The sequence below is a fragment of the Pinus tabuliformis genome, chromosome 7, assembly GCF_031772625.1.
Source record: "Pinus tabuliformis cultivar Carrire ecotype Pingquan chromosome 7, CPIR1, whole genome shotgun sequence".
NCBI lineage: Eukaryota > Viridiplantae > Streptophyta > Pinopsida > Pinales > Pinaceae > Pinus > Pinus tabuliformis.
In genome coordinates, this window is record NC_142293.1 from 1178512959 (window position 1) to 1178532814 (window position 19856).

Consider the following 19856-nt stretch of genomic DNA (forward strand, 5'->3'; position numbering starts at 1 on the left):
CCTGTTCAGTGGGAGATCTGCGAGATCGATTCTGGTGGTGAAAGAAGATGGCGAACAATGGAAATATAGAGATCGAGAAATTTATTGGTCAGAGTTTTGAGTTGTGGAAACTCAATATGGAGGATCTATTGGTGGATAAAGATCAGTGGATTGCGGTAGATCCAGGTACTAAACCAATGAGAGTGTTCGATGAAGAATGGAAGAAGTTGGATCGGAAGTCAAAGAGCACAATACGATTATGTGTCTCAGATTTAGTATTGTTGAAAGTATCAGGGGAAGCTACAACAAAGGCTTTGTGGGACAAGTTATGGGCTTTGTACCAATCTAAGGCTCTGGTGAATAAACTATTCCTGTGGAAAAAACTGTATAACTTGAGGATGAAAGATGGAGACTTGGTGACAGAGCTTCTAAACGCATTTAATGCTGTGGTAAGTTAGTTAGCATCTGTTGATATTAAAATTTCAGATGAAGATAAGTGCATCAGTTTGTTGTGTTCTCTACCAGATTCGTGGGGTAGTCTGGTTATTGCAATAGGTAGCAATGCAACTGCCTTGCAGTTTGATGAAATAGTCTCAGCCTTGCTGACGGAGGAGATGAGATGGAAAAATATGGAGAGACAAAATGGTGATGCATTGTCTGTACGAGGATGGTCCCAGAACAGAAACAAAAATAAGCCATCGAGTGGGAGATCTAAATCTAGAGGGAGATCTAAATCTCCAGGAAAACCTGTAAAGGTGGTGTGCTGGAAATGTGGAAAGGAAGGCCACTTCAAAAGGGACTGTAAATCTAAAGCTCCTGAAAAAGGACAAGGATTTGATGAGGCTTATTTTACAGAGGTGAAAAGCACCTTAGATGAAGGTGGGGATGTGTACTTGGCTTCTTCAAGTACACATGTAGATCATGAGGCATGGTTGATTGACTCAGGTGCATCCTTTCACTTCACTCCCCATAGAGAGTGGTTCTGTGAGTATGAGAAATATGATGGTGGTGATGTCTTCTTGGGGGATGAAAGGAAGGCTAGAATCATTGGTCGTGGAAAAGTGAAGTTGAAGATGCAAGGTGGAAGGGTTAGAACACTTCGAGGTGTTCTGCATATTCCTACATTAGCCAGAAATCTGATTTCTATTAGCAAGCTGGATGATGCAGGTGTGAAAATAGTGTTCGAGAAGGATACCTGCAAGATGGTTCGGGGAGAACTGGTATTGATGTGGGGAGTTCGGATTGGAACTCCGTACAAGCTGCAAGGTAACACTATTATTTATGGGTGCAATAGTTCTGTGGTTCCTGAAAGTGGAGTAGAAAATCTAGTGGCCTCTGGAGAGAAGACCATGCTGTGGCATCAAAGGCTTGGACATATTGGAGAAAAGGGCCTTCAGATACTTCATGGTAAAGGTATGGTAGAAGGTATGAGTAATAGCTCTTTAGATTTTGATTTCTGTGAAAATTGTGTATATGGGAAGCAGAATCGGGTGAGTTTCCCCGCTGGTAGTAAAAGGGTGAAACAAATATTAGAACTTGTGCACAGTGATGTGTTTGGACCTGTGAAGGTTCCATCACTGGGTAAGTCTGTGTACTATGTATCATATATAGATGACTTCTCAAGGAATACATGGATATATTTCCTTAAGAAGAAATCTGAAGTCTTTGACAGGTTTAAAGAATTTAAGGCTTTGGTAGAAAACCAAACAGAGAAGAAGATAAAGGTGCCGAGGACAGATAACAATGGAGAGTTTTGCAGTAAGGAATTTGAAGAATTCTGTAAGAAGTGTGGTATAGCGCGATAGAAGACTACTCCATATACACCTTAGCAAAATGGAATTACAGAAAGAATGAATAAGACGTTGATGGAAAGGGCAAGAAGCATGCTTAGTGGTGCTAGGTTAGGATAGGAATTCTGGGCAGAGGTAGTGGATACTACATGTTACCTGGTCAACAGGTCACCTTCATCAGTGTTGGAGGATAAGACTCCACAAGATGTATGGACTGGTAAGAAACCCTCTCTTTCACATCTGAGGGTATTTGGATGTGATGCATATGTACATGTTCCAAAGGAGAAATGAACCAAGTTGGATAGTAAATTTGAAAAGTGCATCCTTATTGGGTATAAGGATGGTTTAAAGGGTTATAAGCTTTGGAACACAGTCACACGAAAGGTTGTGTACAGCTGAGATGTGGTGTCCAGAGAGGTGAAAGATGTTATTAAACATGAAATCCAACCAAAGGAACCTGAGAAGATGGAGTTTGAGCTAAAGGAGGAAGAATCAGACTCTACAGTAGAGGAGGAATCAAAAGATGAAGAACCACAAACTCCAGTTGTGAGAAGATCAGATTGAGAAAGAAGGCAGCTAGAAAGGTATAGTCCATCTGCTTTTTAATCAAATTTTGCTTTGTCTGTTACTAATGATGATCCCAAAACTATGAAGGAAGCAGTAGATTCAGAGGATGGAAAACTCTGGAAAGAGGCCATGGTTGATGAAATGGCATCTTTGCACAAAAATGAGGCTTGGGATCTGGTGGAGTTGCCATCTAGAAGGAAACCCATTGGCAACAAATGGGTGTTCAAAAAGAAGACAAATGTAGAAGGAAAAGTGGAGAAATACAAAGCTTGGTTGGTAGCAAAAGGTTATTCCCAGGTGCCGGGAATTGATTTTGGTGATATTTTTTCTCCTATTAACAATGTAAACTTTGAAACGGCAACTGATACTATTACCCGTTTCTTAGAGATAGCAAAAAAGTGACCCGGTTTCGAAAAGAGGTGATGCAGAACACATATATTTTTTTTAGAGCATATTTTTTGGCACTTTAATTTTTTTAATGTACATTACGTTTTAGAATGTTAGTGATTTGCATGCTGATTTAAAAAAGTGGCAATTCTGCATCATGCCCTATTTTTAAAAGACCTATTTTTTGTTTTTAAATTTTCTAATATATGAAATGTAAATAATTATTTTCTAAATTTAACAATTTTTGACACTTTAAATTTGTTAATGTATTAAGTGTGGATATTGTTTTTAAAAGTTTCATTTTTTTACACTTTAAAATTTTTTATGTCAGATTTTTTGACATACAAAAAACAAATATATATATATATATATATATAAGAGACAAAAAAGAAAATATAAAAAAAGTAAAAAAAAAATCTCATAGGCAAAAAAAATTTGGAAAAAATAAAACAAAATTTTAAAAAATATAAAATTAAGCAAAAATAGAAAAAAAACAATAACAAAAACTAAAAAAATATTAAAAACAAACTAGATTTAAAAAAAAAATTAGAAAATTAACAAAAAAAAATTTAAAAAGTACTAAAATTAAGATTAAAAAGATTAAAAAAGACAAAAAATATACGAAAATAAAAAATAAAAAACCAAAAAACAATTAAAATTTAAAATATATATATATCTCATAGACAAAAAAAAAATGGGAAAAAATAAAACAAAATTTTAAAAAATATAAAATTAAGCTAAAATAGAAAAAAAAACAATAACAAAAACTAAAAAAATATTAAAAACAAACTAGATTTAAAAAAAAAAAATTAGAAAATTAACAAAAAAAAAATTTAAAAAGTACTAAAATTAAGATTAAAAAGATTAAAAAAAACAAAAAATATACGCAAATAAAAAATAAAAAACCAAAAAACAATTAAAATTTAAAATATATATATATCTCATAGACAAAAAAAATTTGGAAAAAATAAAACAAAATTTTAAAAAATATAAAATTAAGCAAAAATAGAAAAAAAACAATAACAAAAACTAAAAAAATATTAAAAACAAACTAGATTTAAAAAAAAAATTAGAAAATTAACAGAAAAAAATTTAAAAAGTACTAAAATTAAGATTAAAAAGATTAAAAAAAACAAAAAATATACGCAAATAAAAAATAAAAAACCAAAAAACAATTAAAATTTAAAATATATATATATATATATATATATTCTTTCAAAATTAAAAATAAAATTAAAATTAAAAAAACATTTAAAATTATAAAAATATATATTACTAAAAAAAATTTATTTAAAAAAAAAGTATGAGTTCCGAAATATGACTTATTATTTTCACCATTAAATATTTCTAATTATTATTAGCAATAACATGTCAAAGCATATGCACATGCTGTAATTTCAATGATTCATTTATTAGGGCTCGTTCATTTATTCTTTACTACCTATATTACTTAAAATAAATTTAAAAATTAATCTAAAAAGACCATAATATTTAGATGGCAAAATAATATTTTTTTTGTTTTTAAACAAATAATTTTCAAAAAAACACATCAATCTCTTTAAACAATACAAATTTATAACAATTTAAAAAATCATAATTATTAAATATTCAATACATTTCAAATCTATTATAAAAATATTTTATTTAAAACAATTAATTATAAAATCAAATAAATTACACTCCAAACGGATTTCACTATACCCTTCTATAAAAATCAAATATATTTTTCTTAAAAATTAAATCAAGACTGTAAGAATAATTTAAATCAGCGTCATTTACATAGAATGTTTAGGGTAATAACAAAAACAAATTCCCATGAGCAACATTTCAGCTACTAACAATATTTAAATATAAATAAGTTTAACTGCAATTTAAAAAAAGGAAACTACATCATCATCTTGAAAGTAAGAGGTACGCTGATGGTACACCCAAATTGAAAACAAGCAGAGCTAATGCGTTGTATTCGAGCCATGCTCGTGGTAATCTAATTAACACGCTCATGGTAATCTACCATGCCTACCATTCTGTCTGTACTCAGTCGTCAGTCATCATTGATATTTATTGCACATCACTCCATCATTAACAATCCCGCATCTTTTTTTCTTGATCAAGGAGCCTCCCGCGGATTCTTCACTCTTTATATTTTCTTGTTCATAGCTTTGCATGGGAAACAAAGAAGCATAAGATGGGCACGATGAACATTCTTGGAGAATTTGAACCATCAAGGGAGGGAAATTCCAGATTTTTGTTTGTCTTCTCGTGCTGGCTTGCAGGTTGCAGGGTTTCTGGTGGTTTTTCCGGCTGTTTTTGGAAGAGTTTGGGGATTACTATGTTTTAATTCATAAGAGAAAATATGATTGTTATACTTATGACATTGTTCAAATGATTGTCCATTGAAGTTCATTGAAATTTTCCATGGCTTTTCTTGGAAGTTCATGAAGTGTTTCATAGAATGTTTTCGAGTGGGTTTTCTTGGAAGTTCAAGAAATGTTTCATTGAATTTGCATAGAATACTAATCACTGGTAAATCGCTGATGTAGTTTCCAGTGGGGAGAATTCATCGTGAAATAAAGACTCGTGCGCATGCAAGTATCAGAGTGGGAGCAACTGCAGCTGTGTACATGGCAGCCGTTATGGAGTATGTTACTGCAGAGGTATTGAAATTGGCAGGGAAAGCTAGCAAAGATCTTAAGTTGAAACGCATTACACCCAGGCATCTGCAGCTTTCCATTAGGGGAGACCAGCAAAGATCTTAAGGTGAAACACATTACACCCAGGAATCTGCAGCTTTCCATTAGGGGATACCAGGATCTGGACACGATGATTAAAGGCACAATTGCAGGTGGCGGTGTCATTCCTTACATTAAAAAAAACATTGTTTCAAAATCTCAAGCTTTCCCAATTAAGGTTTTGGAAGCTGGGCGATTCTGGGAATCGCCCAGCCACCGCCTGGCCGCCCGTGGGGGCGCGGCCGAGCGGTGGCTGGGCGATTCGGAATCGCCCAGCTTCTAAAACCTTAATTGAAAAAGAGACCAAGATCTGGACACGCTGATTAAAGGCACAATTGCAGGTGGCCGGTGTCATTCCTCCCATTAATAAACCATTGTTTCAAAATCTCAAGCTTTCCCAACCTTTTTCAATTAAGGTTTTGGATGCTGGCGATTCCGGGAATCGCCCATTAATAAACCATTGTTTCAAAATTTCAAGCTTTTCCAACCTTTTTCAATTAAGGTTTTGGATGCTGGCGATTCCGGGAATCCCCAGCCACTGAGTGGTGAGGCGGTGGCTGGGCAATTCTCGAAATCGCCCAGCTTCCAAAACCTTAATTGAAAAAGGTTGGCGTGCTTTGGGAAAGCTTCAGATTTTCAAAATAATGCTTATTATACAAATTTATATACTTAAAATGATATATCTTTATGTAATGGATTTTTTTAGCTTTCAAATATACTTTTTATGTTTTAATTTTCTTACCTTAAATTATAAAAAGGTGTCAAAATATCTTCTTATAGATTTATGAAAAAAATTAATATATTTTTATTTGTTTGGAGTTTTTTTTATGGGAAAAAAAATCACTATATTTTTATTTGTTTTGAGTTTTAAAATGTCTTAATGTAGATTTATTGAAGCCATTTTCTTTTAAATATAGCTTTATTTGATTTGATTTGATTATATTGGATTATAAAAAACAAATCTATAAAATAAAAATAAAAATTAAAAATATACTTCTTAAAATATATATAGGATTATATTGAATTATAAAAAAAAAAAAATTAATCTATACAATTTTGTTGTTGGTCTGTTTTATTATTGAAACTCATTTAAATTCAACATTATTACTTTTTCCGCTTAAATTTATTTGTTACCCTTAACCTCTTAACACAAGTTTAAACTAAGTTACGAATCGATATGAATGATAAAAATTTCCATTCCAAGAATTGCAACCTTGGTTTCAAAAGGAAGAAAGCAAGTCATGAAAAAATTAATAAGAAACACAATCGAAATTATATTAAAAAAAATTAAATTTTTTTGAAAATATGTTTTTCTTATTATTTAATTCTTTAAATTTTTTTTAGTTTTTTAATTCTTATCTTTTATAGGTTAATTTGTTTTTACATTTTTGTGATTGATTTTTTTTTTTTGTCTTTTTTGTATGTTTGATTTTTTATTTTTTATTTTTAATATTATGTTTTGTTTTTAATATATATAATTTTATTTACCTTTTGTTATTTTTTTTTTACTTTCTATTTTTATTTTTTTTCATTGTTTTAATTTCTGTTTTATTTTTAATTTTATGTTTTCATTATTTTTTTGAAATTTTAATGTTTTTCGGAGTCATGATAAAATCTTTTACATCATTATTTCAAAATATTGTAAATTTACCCTAGGAAAAAAAAAGTGTTATTCCAACATCAACATTTTTCGTTTTGAGGGTGTTTTTTGCACAATTTTTGCACCAAAAATTCATTTTCACTACCATTTTTAAAACATGTTCAAAATTGACCCTAAAAAAAAATCGTCGTTCTAGTATACACACTTTTCGTTTTTAGCACTGTTTTTCATGTTTTTTCGCGGTTTTTTGGCCAGAGTTCCCGTTTTGAGTTTATAGTTCCCGTTTCAAAGTTTACATTGTTTGTTGCCAAGGTAACTTCTATTAGATTACTTTTATCTATTGTTGCTGCTTTTGACTTTTAAGTAGAACAGATGGATGTGAAGACAACATTTCTTCACGGGGATCTGGAAGAGGAAATCTACATGAAGCAACCTGAAGGCTTTACAGTGAAGGGTAAGAAAGAACTGGTATGCAAATTAAAAGTCTCTGTATGGGTTAAAGCAGTCACCAAGGATGTGGTATCATAAATTTGATACATTTATACGGGGACTTGACTTCACCAGAAGCAAAGTAGATCACTGTGTGTATTTTAAATTAATTGGTGACCATGTTATTTATCTGGTATTGTATGTGGATGATATGTTGCTGGTTGGAAATGACAAAGAAATTATCCAGGATTTGAAGACCCAATTGTCCTCCAAATTTGACATGAAAGATCTTGGTGCTGCAAACTATATTTTGGGCATGGAAATTAAAAGAGATCAGGCAAAGAGGAAGCTCTGGTTAAAACAGAGGAAGTATGTCGAGACGATATTGCAGAGGTTTAATATGTAGGATAGTAAACTGGTGAAGGTTCATATTCCTGTAGGTGTGAGGTTATCTGCTGAACAGTGTCCCAAGACAAAAGAAGAGGAAGAGGACATGTCTCGTGTTCCATATGTAAGTGCAGTCAGTAGCTTGATGTATGCAATGGTCTGTACTAGACCAGACATTGCACATGCAGTGGGAGTATTGAGCAGGTTTATGTCAAAACCAGGGAAGGAGCACTGGACAACAATGAAGCTAGTTTTCAGGTATTTGTGTGGCACTAGTGATTATGGTTTGTGCTACCAAGGAAGATCAGGATTGGACAGAGTGTTGGATATTCGTGGCTTTGTTGATGTAGACTAGGCTGGAGATCTAGATCAGAGAAGATCTACAAGTGGGTATGCGTTTAACCTATTTGGAGGTGCAATCAGTTGGATGAGTAAGAAACAATCTGTAGTGGCACTATCAACTACAGAGGCAGAATACATGGCAACCACTCATGCAAGCAAGGAATCAATTTGGTCGCAAATATTTTGTTCAATTATGGGGTTAGTACAGGGAGATATAAGGATAGACTGTGACAGCCAAAGTGCAATTTTCTTGGCGAAGAACCCCGCATATCATTTAAAGACAAAGCACATTGATTTTCAGTATCACTTTGTGAGGGATATGATAGAAGAAAAAAAGGTGTTGCTGGTAAAGGTGGACACTTTGAAGAATATTGCAGATGTATTGACAAAATATGTGAGCTCTGAGAAGTTCTCTTGGTGTAGAGAGACAATGGGTATTTTAGGGCTGGAAAAATGACTAAGCTCTCTTGTGGCCCCCTATGGAAAGAAAACAACAAGTGGGAGAATGTTGGGTTGTGTTATATTCTTTCCACATAGTTAACAAGGGGTTTGAAGGGCACCGGTAACCCCACTTTATGGGGTCCGAGGCAGCACCCTAGAAAATTTTTGTTTTGGACCCTATGTTAGGTTGGGTGGACCCACCTATGGTTTTGTGCATGATTTTCGCACATGTTTTTTGGACGCGATGGTTTTCGGTCCATGGTATTGGACGTGATGGTTTTCGGTCCATGGTATTGGATGCTTCGACATGTATAAATATGTATTGTAACATTGAAAGGAATATAAGGAAAAATCAAGCTAGTAGTCCACGTTTTGGGATCTAGGGGAAAATCTCTGTGTATATGTGTTTTATGTGTTCTGCTCTCACATTATTTATTTCTATGTTTTTAGAATTCGTATGCAAGTAATTTATGTACGAGGTTAAAACCTACAATAATAAGTGGTTAATCAAATATGATTATTTAGAGGTTAAGGCAAATAACTGGGCAAGGGGGATTCTCACATTGTGGGATCCATAGAAATTTGGAATCTTGGATGCTGAAGCATCCAGGAGCTATCTCTCCTTGATATGTCAACCTGTAGGGGATAAGGAGATATACATGATTACAAATGTTTATGGACCTCAAAAGCAAGCAGATAAACTCAAGCTTCTCACCTCCTTGGAGGATCTAAGAGCAAGACATCCCATTTTTCCCTGGATCATTGCAGGAGATTTCAATATGATAAGATCTCTTTCGGAAAAAAACGAGGCACTAGAGAACTAGGCAGAGACTCCATTGCCTTCCAGAACTTCATTATGAACATGGGACTAGCGGACACTGAAACAATTAATGGAAACTTCGCTTGGAACAACAAAAGGAGAGGGGCTTCTCAAGTTGCTTCCAAACTTGATAGATTTATTATTTCAGAGGACCTCCTTCTCATAGGACCTGCCATGACAGCCTCCATTCTGCCCTTTGGAGGTTCGGTCATTGGCCTGTATAGCTAGAAGCCACCTTCATGGGCAAACTGAGAGACAGACCTTTCAGGTTTGAAAATGCCTAGCTCTCACACCCTAAATTCACTAGTAACATTGATAAATGGTGGAGAGAAGAGTTGAATATTCAGGGTACAAAAATGTTCATGCTCCAGCAGAAACTTAAACATATCAAATCCTGTCTTAAAGCTTGGAACAAAAAGGAATTTGGAGATATCTTCAAAGCCAAAAGAGAAACTGAGAAGAAGCTCCAGGAGATCAATCAGATCAACATCATAGAGGGCTTCACCGAAGAGCAGAAAAAACTAACTGACTCTCTGCAGGAAGAATGGGAGGATCGATGCTTACAAGAGGAAATTTTCTAGAGGCAGAAATCAAGGATACAATGGATTAGAGAGGGAGAAAGAAATACAAAATTCTTCCATAAATCCACTATGGCTCACAAGGCACACAATAGAATCAGTAAGATCAAAGATTCTCAAGGTATTGAGCTTTTATCTCACAATGATATGGAATCGGTCCTGATACAACATTTCTACAATATTGCAAAGGAGCCACTGTAGGACAGATCTAGGTTCATTAACCATTTCACTCAGTATATCCCTCAGCTAGTTACCAGAGAGGACAAACACAATCTCAACAGGCCAGTATCAGAATAGGAGGTTAGTGAAGTGATTAATGAAATGTAGAATGGTAAAGCACCAGGCCCAGATGGATTCAATGTAGACGTCTTCAAAGCCTATTGGGAAACTGTCAAACATGATATCCTTGAGGTTGTGAAAGAATCAAGAAGATCCAAAAAGGTACTAAAGGCTCTAAATGTATCCTTCATAGCTCTTATCCCAAAGCAGGAAAATGCCATGACTCTGGAGGGTTTTCAGCCCATAGCCTTATGTAATGTGGTGTATAAAATTATTTCTAAAGTAATAGCCAATCGACTCAAGCCACTTCTACACTTTCTCATCTCGAAGGAGCAAGCTGGCTATGTGTAGGGAAGACAATTCCTCAACAATATCATCCAAGATCATGAGGTGGTACACTCTCTCAAAAGCAACAAACAAGCTGGTATGATCATTCAATTGGACCTGTTGGTCACTTTAATTGTTTAATGATAAAACAATCTAGTGCCACATTAATTATCAATCCGGGAAAGTCTGATTATTCCAAAGGTGACTACGTACTGTATGTACTCAATCTTAATGGTATTAAAAGCTGTAGTATAGATAGTCTACTATCTTATGAAATCCATACTCTGTGTTACAGCAATTATAGTAGTTACAGGCTATTGCAGAAAATGAAGTAAGAACAAATATCTTAAAAGAAACAAGTCTGCAAAAGGAAGTGATGGTTGTCCTGCAACAGAGGATCAGGACCCTATCCTTAGAGTAAGGACTTTCAGCACCTGCCTCTGTTGGCCAGTTCACACATACACTCTATGAATCCTAATCACCGGTGAGGTCTTCATATACAACTAAAAGAAAAATAGAGTTTCAGCAAAAGTAAATATCATTAGAAGCAGTAACTGTAATGTAAATAGAAATCACACACACACACCACACAACAGAAAGAAGATGGGTGAATCTTGTGATGAAGGTGGGCCCTGTCCCTCTCACAAGATTCCCCAGAACACAGGAATTAAAATAAAATGCTCAGAACAGAATTGTATTTATCTGCCAATAAACCATATTACAGAAAGAGATTCAGTCTTTATCCCTTCACTACAAGTTCTGTATTACCAGTTGTTACCCCCCTTCTCTAATGTAGATGTCTCCTCTTTATAGAGGAGACATCTATTACAACATATATTCAGTTTCAACCCTTTTGTACCAAAAATAAGGAAGCCAGTTTTCGATAACAAAATATTGTTACAGCCATGAAGATCATGACCAATATAGTAATCGGTTAGACTCTTTTGCCGATGCAGATTCGTTACACAAATCCCAACTGTTCCTCAGAATGTGCATGCTGTTCGTGGTGTTTTAGCATCGAGGTTCATGCTGTTCTTGCTGTTTCAGCTTCATTGTTTGCATTGTTTCCGTTGTTTCAGCAACGACAGAATGTGATCCTACCAGTTAGGCAGTTTCAGCAATTAGTCAACACTTTAATCAACTTCAGGAAATAATTATAAAGATAGCATGATTACGTGTTAAATAATTAAACATGTAGTAATGAGGAAAGTTATTCTGTACCTTTTGGAGTGATTAATCCAAAACATCTAGCAAAGGCATTCACTTAAGGGTTGAAGAGGGTAATTCAATGGCAAAATATACAGTCAAAAATAGACAAAATGGGAACCTAACATCCCCCCAACTGAAGATGTTGCATGTCCACATGCAACGCCTAATCTGAATCGGAATCAGAATACTGAGCTAAACAATGTAGATTGCTTATACAGTAAGTGTAGAAAGTGTTGTTAGCCATGTCTCTGAACCCTTGGGCATTCTAAATACTTTTCCATGCTGCCAATTCTTCCTTTTTAGTCAATGAAAATTGAGCCTTGTATTGTTCTCTAGGCAGCCATAAGAGAGGGAAATGAAAACGGTACCCAATCCATCATTCAACACATTGTCTCACGCAATTTACATAAGCAGGTATCCTTGGGATTGCTACCTGTAGATTGAGGGGATTGTAGGGATGGTATTCCCTTCTTTCTTTGGGACACTGTTCCCAGAAAAATTCATTTGCTTTTATGGCCAAAGGTCCTTTAGCTTTGACATAGTGCTGGCAGTCTTCCAAGACTGCTGTTTGCAGAGTCCTAATGTGATCAGTCATGCCTCTCTCTTTTAGATTCCGTTGATGCTCCATGAGGAAGATAGCTGCATTCTGTGGTTCCGACCGAATCCAGAGAAGACAATTCTCCTCATTGTGTTGTGCAGACATGAAAGCATTCTGCCAAGTGAATTGGTTGGCCAAAAAGGAAATAAAAGATCTTATTTGAATATCACCACAAATAGGAAGTAAATTAATCTTTCTATCTTTAGGCATAGCCTCGTTATGAAGATAGAGTTCGCACAGCAAATTCTGATCATTGTTTGGTGCTTCTGAAAAAGTTTCAATGAATTGCTGTGGTGTAGAGACCTCGTGTGGTCTTCCATCCTTTATTTCTTTCAATTGAAGGAACGCCAAGCGTTCTCTCAAGAATACAGAGTAATTAAAAGAAGGCTTTCTTGAAACCAGTAAGCGCTGGACCAAATCAAGGATAAGGGACAGTCTGGCTTTTAATTGCTTATTTTCTTTGTACTGTGCACGAGACTGTTCCATTGCTTCCCAATTCCTATAGGCATAATTAAACCATAATGATTTCTGCTGTTGAAATGCCTTTCCTTGGGAAAGCTCATATTCTGCTTTCCATGTGTAGCTTAATTCTTGAAAAGTAGAAGTCTGTGCATGAGCATCACTAACACAGGGAGGTTCAGTTTGTATCTGCACAGTTGTGAAAGATTTAGATTCTGATTCCTGCTCATCAATAACTTGGGTAGGCCAGAGTAGTTCTGCTTCCTCTTCAGGTTTCTGCTCGTCAATAACTTGGGTAGGCCGGAGTGGTTCTGTTTCCTCTTCAGGTTTCTGTTCATCAATAACTTGGGTAGGCCAGAGTGGTTATGTTTCCTCTTTAGGTTTCTGTTCATCAATAACTTGGGTAGGCCGGAGTGGTTCTGTTTCCTCTTCAGGTTTCTGTTCATCAATAACTTGGGTAGGTCGGAGTGGTTTTGCTTCTTCTTCAGGTTTTTGCTCCTCAATAATTTGGGTAGGCCGGAGTGGTTCTGCTATCATCAATCGTTAGGAGTCTGACTGTTCCATTTGGAAAAACAACATCTACTTCATAAGGTCCTAACCACCTTGTTCTTAATTTCCCTTGAAAATTTTCAAAATGGGAGACATACAGCAAAGCCCAATTACCTTTTTGGAACTGCTTGTGCTTAATAGTTTTGTCATGCCATCTGGTTCTTTGCTGTTGCATTATGGTTGTTTGATGGATGGCATCCAACCTCTTTTTGTCCAATTCTTGAAGATGTTGCAACCTAGCTGTCTGTGCATCAGTCAATTCAATATTAACAGCTAAAGCAGTCCTTAAGGTTTTGATCTCAAATTCCACAGGAAAAAAACATTTTTACCATAGACTAATTCATAAGGTGAAAAACCCGTAGTGTTCCTCCAAGTAGTTCTGTAAGCCCATAATGCTTTAGGCAACCTTTGAAACCAGTCCCTTCTATTCTCCTTAACTATCTTTGTTAAAATGGTTTTTATGACTTTATTTGTACTTTCCACTTGCCCATTTGCTTGGGGGTGATAAGGTGTAGTCATCTTATGCTTAATGTGATATTTTTGAAGTATATCCTTGAAGCCATGAGAATTAAAAGGAGGTCCTCCATCTGTGACTAGTTCTCTAGGCAAACCAAACCTAACAAAGATTTCTTCAAATAGAAAATTTAATATTGATTCTTCATTAGCTTTGATGAGTGCCTTAGCTTCTACCCACTTAGTCATATAATCTGTGCAAACCAGTATATAGACTCTTTGATTGGATGGAGGATTGATGGGACCTATAAAATCTAGTGCCCATCTTTCAAAAGGTTCAAGTATTACCTGGGGGTTAAGTGGCATTTCATCCCTGTGATTAGGCTGGCCCATTCCATGACAGCTATCATAGGCCCTAACATATTTCTTTGCATCCTTAAAAAGTGAGGGCCAATAGTAACCCATTCTGAGAGCTTTGTGTGTTGTTCTTTTATCTGGAAAATGCCCTCCACAAGGGCCATCGTGGCAAGCCTTCAATATATCATAAACTTCATCTTCTCTGATGCATCTTCGAATTTCCTGATCAAGTCCTGTGTGAAAGAGACACCCACTTATCCAGTTGTACCTAGCACTCTGCTGAACGATCTTTCTTTTCTCTCTGTGTGATAGGTGTGATGGTAGTTTTCCTGCAACTAAATAGTTGGCAATGTCTGCATACCAAGGTGAGTGAGCAGATACTGCAAATAAATATTCATCCGGAAAAGAATCATCTACTGGAATATTTTCATCAGTCTTTAACCGAGAAAGAAAATCAGCAACTACATTTTCTTTAACTGGTTGATCTACAATTGTGATATCAAATTCTTGTAGTAATAATAACCATCTGGTAACTCGAGCATTTGTAACTGATTTGTTCATTAAATATTTAATGGCCGAGTGATCAGTATGCACAAAAGTAGTGTAACCAGTAATATAATGTTGAAACTTGTTAATAGCATAAACAACTGCTAAGAATTCTTTTTCGGTGACTGTATAATTAAGTTCAGCAAGGGTCATATTTTTACTAATAAAATAGATAGCATAGAGAAGGTTGTTTTATTCTTGACCCAAGACAACTCCTATTGCAGTATCTGAAGCATCAGAGTATATATGAAAGGGGAGTGCCCAATCAGGTCCTCTTAAAATAGGAGCTGTAGACAATTGATGTTTAAGTTCATTAAATGCTTTTTGACAACCATCAGTCCACTTAAATTCAGCATTTTTCATAAGTAACACAAACAAAGGAGAAGCTATTTTAGAAAAATCCTTGATAAATCTTCTATAATATCCAGCATGTCCTAAAAAACTTCTTACATCAGTTTGTGTTTTTGGGATAGGCAGAGTCTGAATTACTTGCACCTTAGTTGGATCAACTTGAATTCCTAGGAATGAAATGAAGTGTCCCAAAATAATACCTTGATTCATCATCATATGACATTTTTTAGTACTTAAGGCAAGATGTGCTTCTATACAATGTTTAAGTACTTTTTCAAGCTTTTGTAAGGCATCTTCAAAAGTCACACCATAAGGAGTAAAGTCATCCATAAATATGTCTAAGGAATCATTAAGCACATCAGAAAAAATTCCTATCACCGCCCTTTGAAATGTTTCTGGGGCATTACATAGTCCAAATGGAAGAACTTTATAGGCAAAAGTTCCCCAAGGACTAGTAAAAGTGGTCTTGTCTTGATCTTGGGGTGCAATCTTGATCTGATTATAACCACTGAATCGATCCAAAAAGGAAAAGAATCTCTTACCTGCCAAATTATCTAGCACCTGATCAATAAATGGTAAGGAAAAATGATCTTTCTGAGTAGCCTTATTCAGAGCTCTATAGTCCACACACACTTTCCATTTCCCATTTTTCTTAGGTACTATCACTAATGGTGAAACCCATTCACTATCAGATATAAGATATATGAATCCTGCATTCAACAGCTTTTGAAGTTCTTATTTCACAATTTCCCTTAAATTGGGATTCATTCATCGTTGGGGTTGGCAGACTGGGTGGGATCCTTCTTTAATATAAATTCGATGAGTACATAATTCAGAAGAAATTCCCTTCATATCTATGTAATCCCATGCGAATGCTTGTTTATTCTCGTGGAGTAACTTCATTAACTGTTGTGTCTTAGCATCTGCTAAGTTAGGGTTTATATTTAATGTTTTGCTCGGCTCGATTTCAACTGCTATACTTTTGGAGGGGGTGCCTGCTGATGTCTGAGATAAGTCTTCAGTTTTAATATTCTGCTGTGATTCATATTCCAAGATTGAAGTCAAGTGATCATGTATTTCAGAGTTAACCGAAGAAGGTTCAGAAATAAAACTACTAATTAATTCATATTCGGTTGAATCTTTAAAAGTTAGGGCTTGTCCGACAGTCAAAATGGGTTGAGTCTCATCATCCTCATAATCTAACCATACTGAATTATCATTATTAATCATAGGTGTGGCATGAGGGTATAGAGTAAGCTGCTTGGTTTCACATCCATTAGAAATTGTCATTGAACCTGACCTACAGCTAATAAAGGCATCTGCTGTAGCCAGCCAAGGTCTCCCCAAAATCAATGGATGACCCCCCAACTTATTTTTGGTCTGTAACACCACAAAATCAGCTGGGTAGTTCCAAGATTCGACTGAAATTATCAGGTCTTCAATGACTCCTTCAGGTTTGATTGTGGAGCAGTCAGCCAACTCTAGAATGGTTGGGGTTTCCCTAATAAAATTTTTTAACTGCAATATCTGTGCTGTTTCAAGTGTCATAATGTTTATTTCAGCACCGAGATCTACTAGAACTCTAGAAACAAAGGTTTTACCAACATGAACTATAACTGTAGGGTGACCAGGGTCACCATATTTTACAGGAGGGTTTTTTTCTAACATTAGAGCAGCTAGATCACCCATCACATGAACTGTGAGGGGGTCCTTAGCTTTTCTTCCAGGTTTCTTAATACAAATATCTCTAACAGTTCTAGCATAAATTGGTACATCTCTTAGTGCTTGTAAAAGTGGAATTTTAACATATAAATTCTACAGTTCTCCTAACAAATTAAAAGCAGGTGGCTCAAGTGTTTTGGTAAGAGCCAAACATTCAGGGAATGGTGGCTCTGCTGCTCCAACAGTCTTTTTAGAGGATGTTTCAACTGTTTCAGCATTGTCATTAAAAGATGATCCAACTGTTTCAGCATTAGATGACTTTTCTTTTCCGATTTCTTCTTTATCAGAATCAGAAGTGATGTCATCAATAATGGGTTCAAGTATTCTTCCTGAGCGTAAATGAATGCCATTGCATTGTAGAGGGGAAACTAGTTGGTTTTGAACATCAATTACTTGCAGAGCTTTATTATTATCCGGGTTGGGGTTAGGTTGTACAGGCAGCTGAGGTCTTATTGTCTGATTATTAGGTGGGGCATTTGATGGTAAGGAGAGAGATTACTGATACTGAGGTAATTGGTTTGGAAATGGGATCTGTGGAGCTGTCCAATTCAGGTTCCATTGATAGGGTTGCTGTAAAGGCCAGGAATTCCACATCATAGGATCGACAAAAGGAGGGCTTGGTTGCTGCATGGGTGGAAAATTCATTTGATTCAGGTGTGGGTATTGCATTTGGTTGAAGGGTGGGTAATTTGTTTGAAAAGGAGGATGATTATTCCAACGATTAAATGACATGTTAGAATTCGTACCTGGTCCTCGTGGTTGCCATTGTCTTCTCTGTGTGAGGAGGTACACTGCTTCAGCCTCTTCTTCAGTTGGCTGTAGTGCTGCCTTTATTCCTGGTAAAGAAGGGCATTGTTGAGTCTCATGGTCCTTTTCACAAATAGTGCAGATCGGTACCTTGTCCATAGGGCATTCCCTTCGTGGGTGTTTCTCCCTGCATTTAGAACAGAAAATAGCCAGAGAAGCTTCTACTTCTGCCTGCTTCTTTCTAACCTGCAAGGTATCAATTTGTGAAGCAAAAGAGCTTAACATTTCAGTTTTAAATTCTTCAAGTAAGTTACCTATTTCGGCCCGTGTTGCTCCTCCACTTGCTGATTTCTGGACTCTTGAGTATGTACTGTCCTTTCTCTTTGGTCTACTTGCTTCTCCTCTCGAACATCCTTTACAGAGATTGATAATCTCATCATAGGTTACCTTAGATATGTCTCATTTTCCAAGCATATTTAACATATCTAAACAATCATCTCGTACCCCTCTTAGCAGTATTGACTTGAGAATGTCCTTACTCATATCAGGATGATCAGATCGCTGTAAGTTATATTGTAGCCTTTCCACAAAATCTTCCAGACTCTCGTCCTCCTTCTGAGTCATCTTGAATAATTCTTCCTTCCTTTCTCTTGTTCGAAAATAATCTTGGTATTTAGCCAAGAATTTCTCCTTCATCTGGTCCCATGTTGTAATCACATGAGCTCCCAAGCTCATGAACCATCTTAATGCGTTCCCTTTTAATGTGGCTGGAAACAATTTTAATTTCTGAGCAGAATTAACATAGTCATAGCTTCTACACAGTATATCAAATTCAAAAAGAAATTCATCAGGATCTTCTGTGGATAACCCATGGAAATTGGGTAATGTCGAAAGTGGGATATTCTTCATAGGAGTTGCTCCTCTGGGGAGTTCTCCAATGGGGAATTCCAGAGTGGAGAGAGAATTTTCTCCCCTTCCCTCTATTCTGTGACCTCCACCAAAAAGTCCTTCATTGTTAGCCTCCATTGGTTGTTTTCCTGATGCGCTTGCCTGGTCTTCAGAATTTTCTGTTGGAATTTCAATGTCCTACACTGGTTCCTCCACCTTAACTTCCTCTATTGGTTCTTCCACTGATCGTTCATCTTCTTCCACTGGTTCCTCAGTATATTCTGATAATCCTATGACCCTCTCTGGCCCCACTACTTCCTTTGTTTGAAAATCTGTCTGGGAGGAGTGTTGGATATGTGGCCTCCGAGAGATTAACCTCTAGGATGTCTCAACATTTGAAATAATATCGTCAATAAAAGTTTTTCTTCCTCCTCCCTTGCCTTTGCCGCCTGAATGGTTAACCTTCTTGCATCCTCTCATGCATCCTGCATTCCTAAAGAAAAATATTAATACCCTTAAAATCTTTGTTCGCCTTCCCCGGCAACGGCGCCAAAATGTTGGTCACTTTAATTGTTTAATGATAAATAGTCGAGTGCCACATTAATTATCAATCCAGGAAAGTCTAATTACTCCAAAGGTGACTACGTACTATATGTACTCAATCTTAATGGTATTAAAAGCTGTAGTATAGACAGTCTACTATCTTATGAAATCCATACTCTGTGTTACAGCAATTATAGTAGTTACAGCCTATTGCAGAAAATGAAGTAAGAACAAATATCTTAAAAGAAACAAGTTTTCAAAAGGAAGTGATGGTTGTCCTGCAACAGAGGATCAGGACCCTATCCTCAGAGTAAGGACTTTCAACACTTGCCTCTATTGGCCAGTTCACGCATACACTCTGTGAATCCTAATCACCGGTGAGGTCTTCATATACAACTAAAAGGAAAACAAAGTTTCAGCAAAAGTAAATATCATTAGAAGCAGTAACTTTAATGTAAATAGAAATCACACACACACACCACACAACAGAAAGAAGATGGGTGAATCTTGTGATGAAGGTGGGCCCTGTCCCTCTCACAAGATTCCCCAGAACACAGGAATTAAAATAAAATGCTCAGAACAAAATTGTATTTAACTGCCAATAAACCATATTATAAAAAGAGATTCAGTCTTTATCCCTTCACTACAAGTTCTGTATTACCAGTTGTTACCCCCGGTCTCTAATGTAGATGTCTCCTCTTTATAGAGGAGACATCTATTACAACAGATATTCAATTTCAACCCTTTTGTACCAAAAATAAGGAAGCCAGTTTTCAATA

The 19856-nt window shown here is 35.9% G+C and overlaps 1 protein-coding gene across 1 annotated transcript in view; it reads left to right on the forward strand.

Moving 5' to 3' along the window:
* The window catches only part of LOC149251652 (putative histone H2A variant 3), a 35015-nt gene extending 29280 nt beyond the window's left edge, over window positions 1-5735 (forward strand). Inside the window, exons 2-3 of the mRNA XM_089453955.1 lie at window positions 5264-5377; window positions 5511-5735. Of these exons, the coding sequence (XP_089310081.1) occupies window positions 5264-5377; window positions 5511-5735 (339 nt within the window). The remainder of the gene's footprint in view (window positions 1-5263; window positions 5378-5510) is intronic.
* The last annotated feature ends 14121 nt before the right edge of the window (window positions 5736-19856 follow it).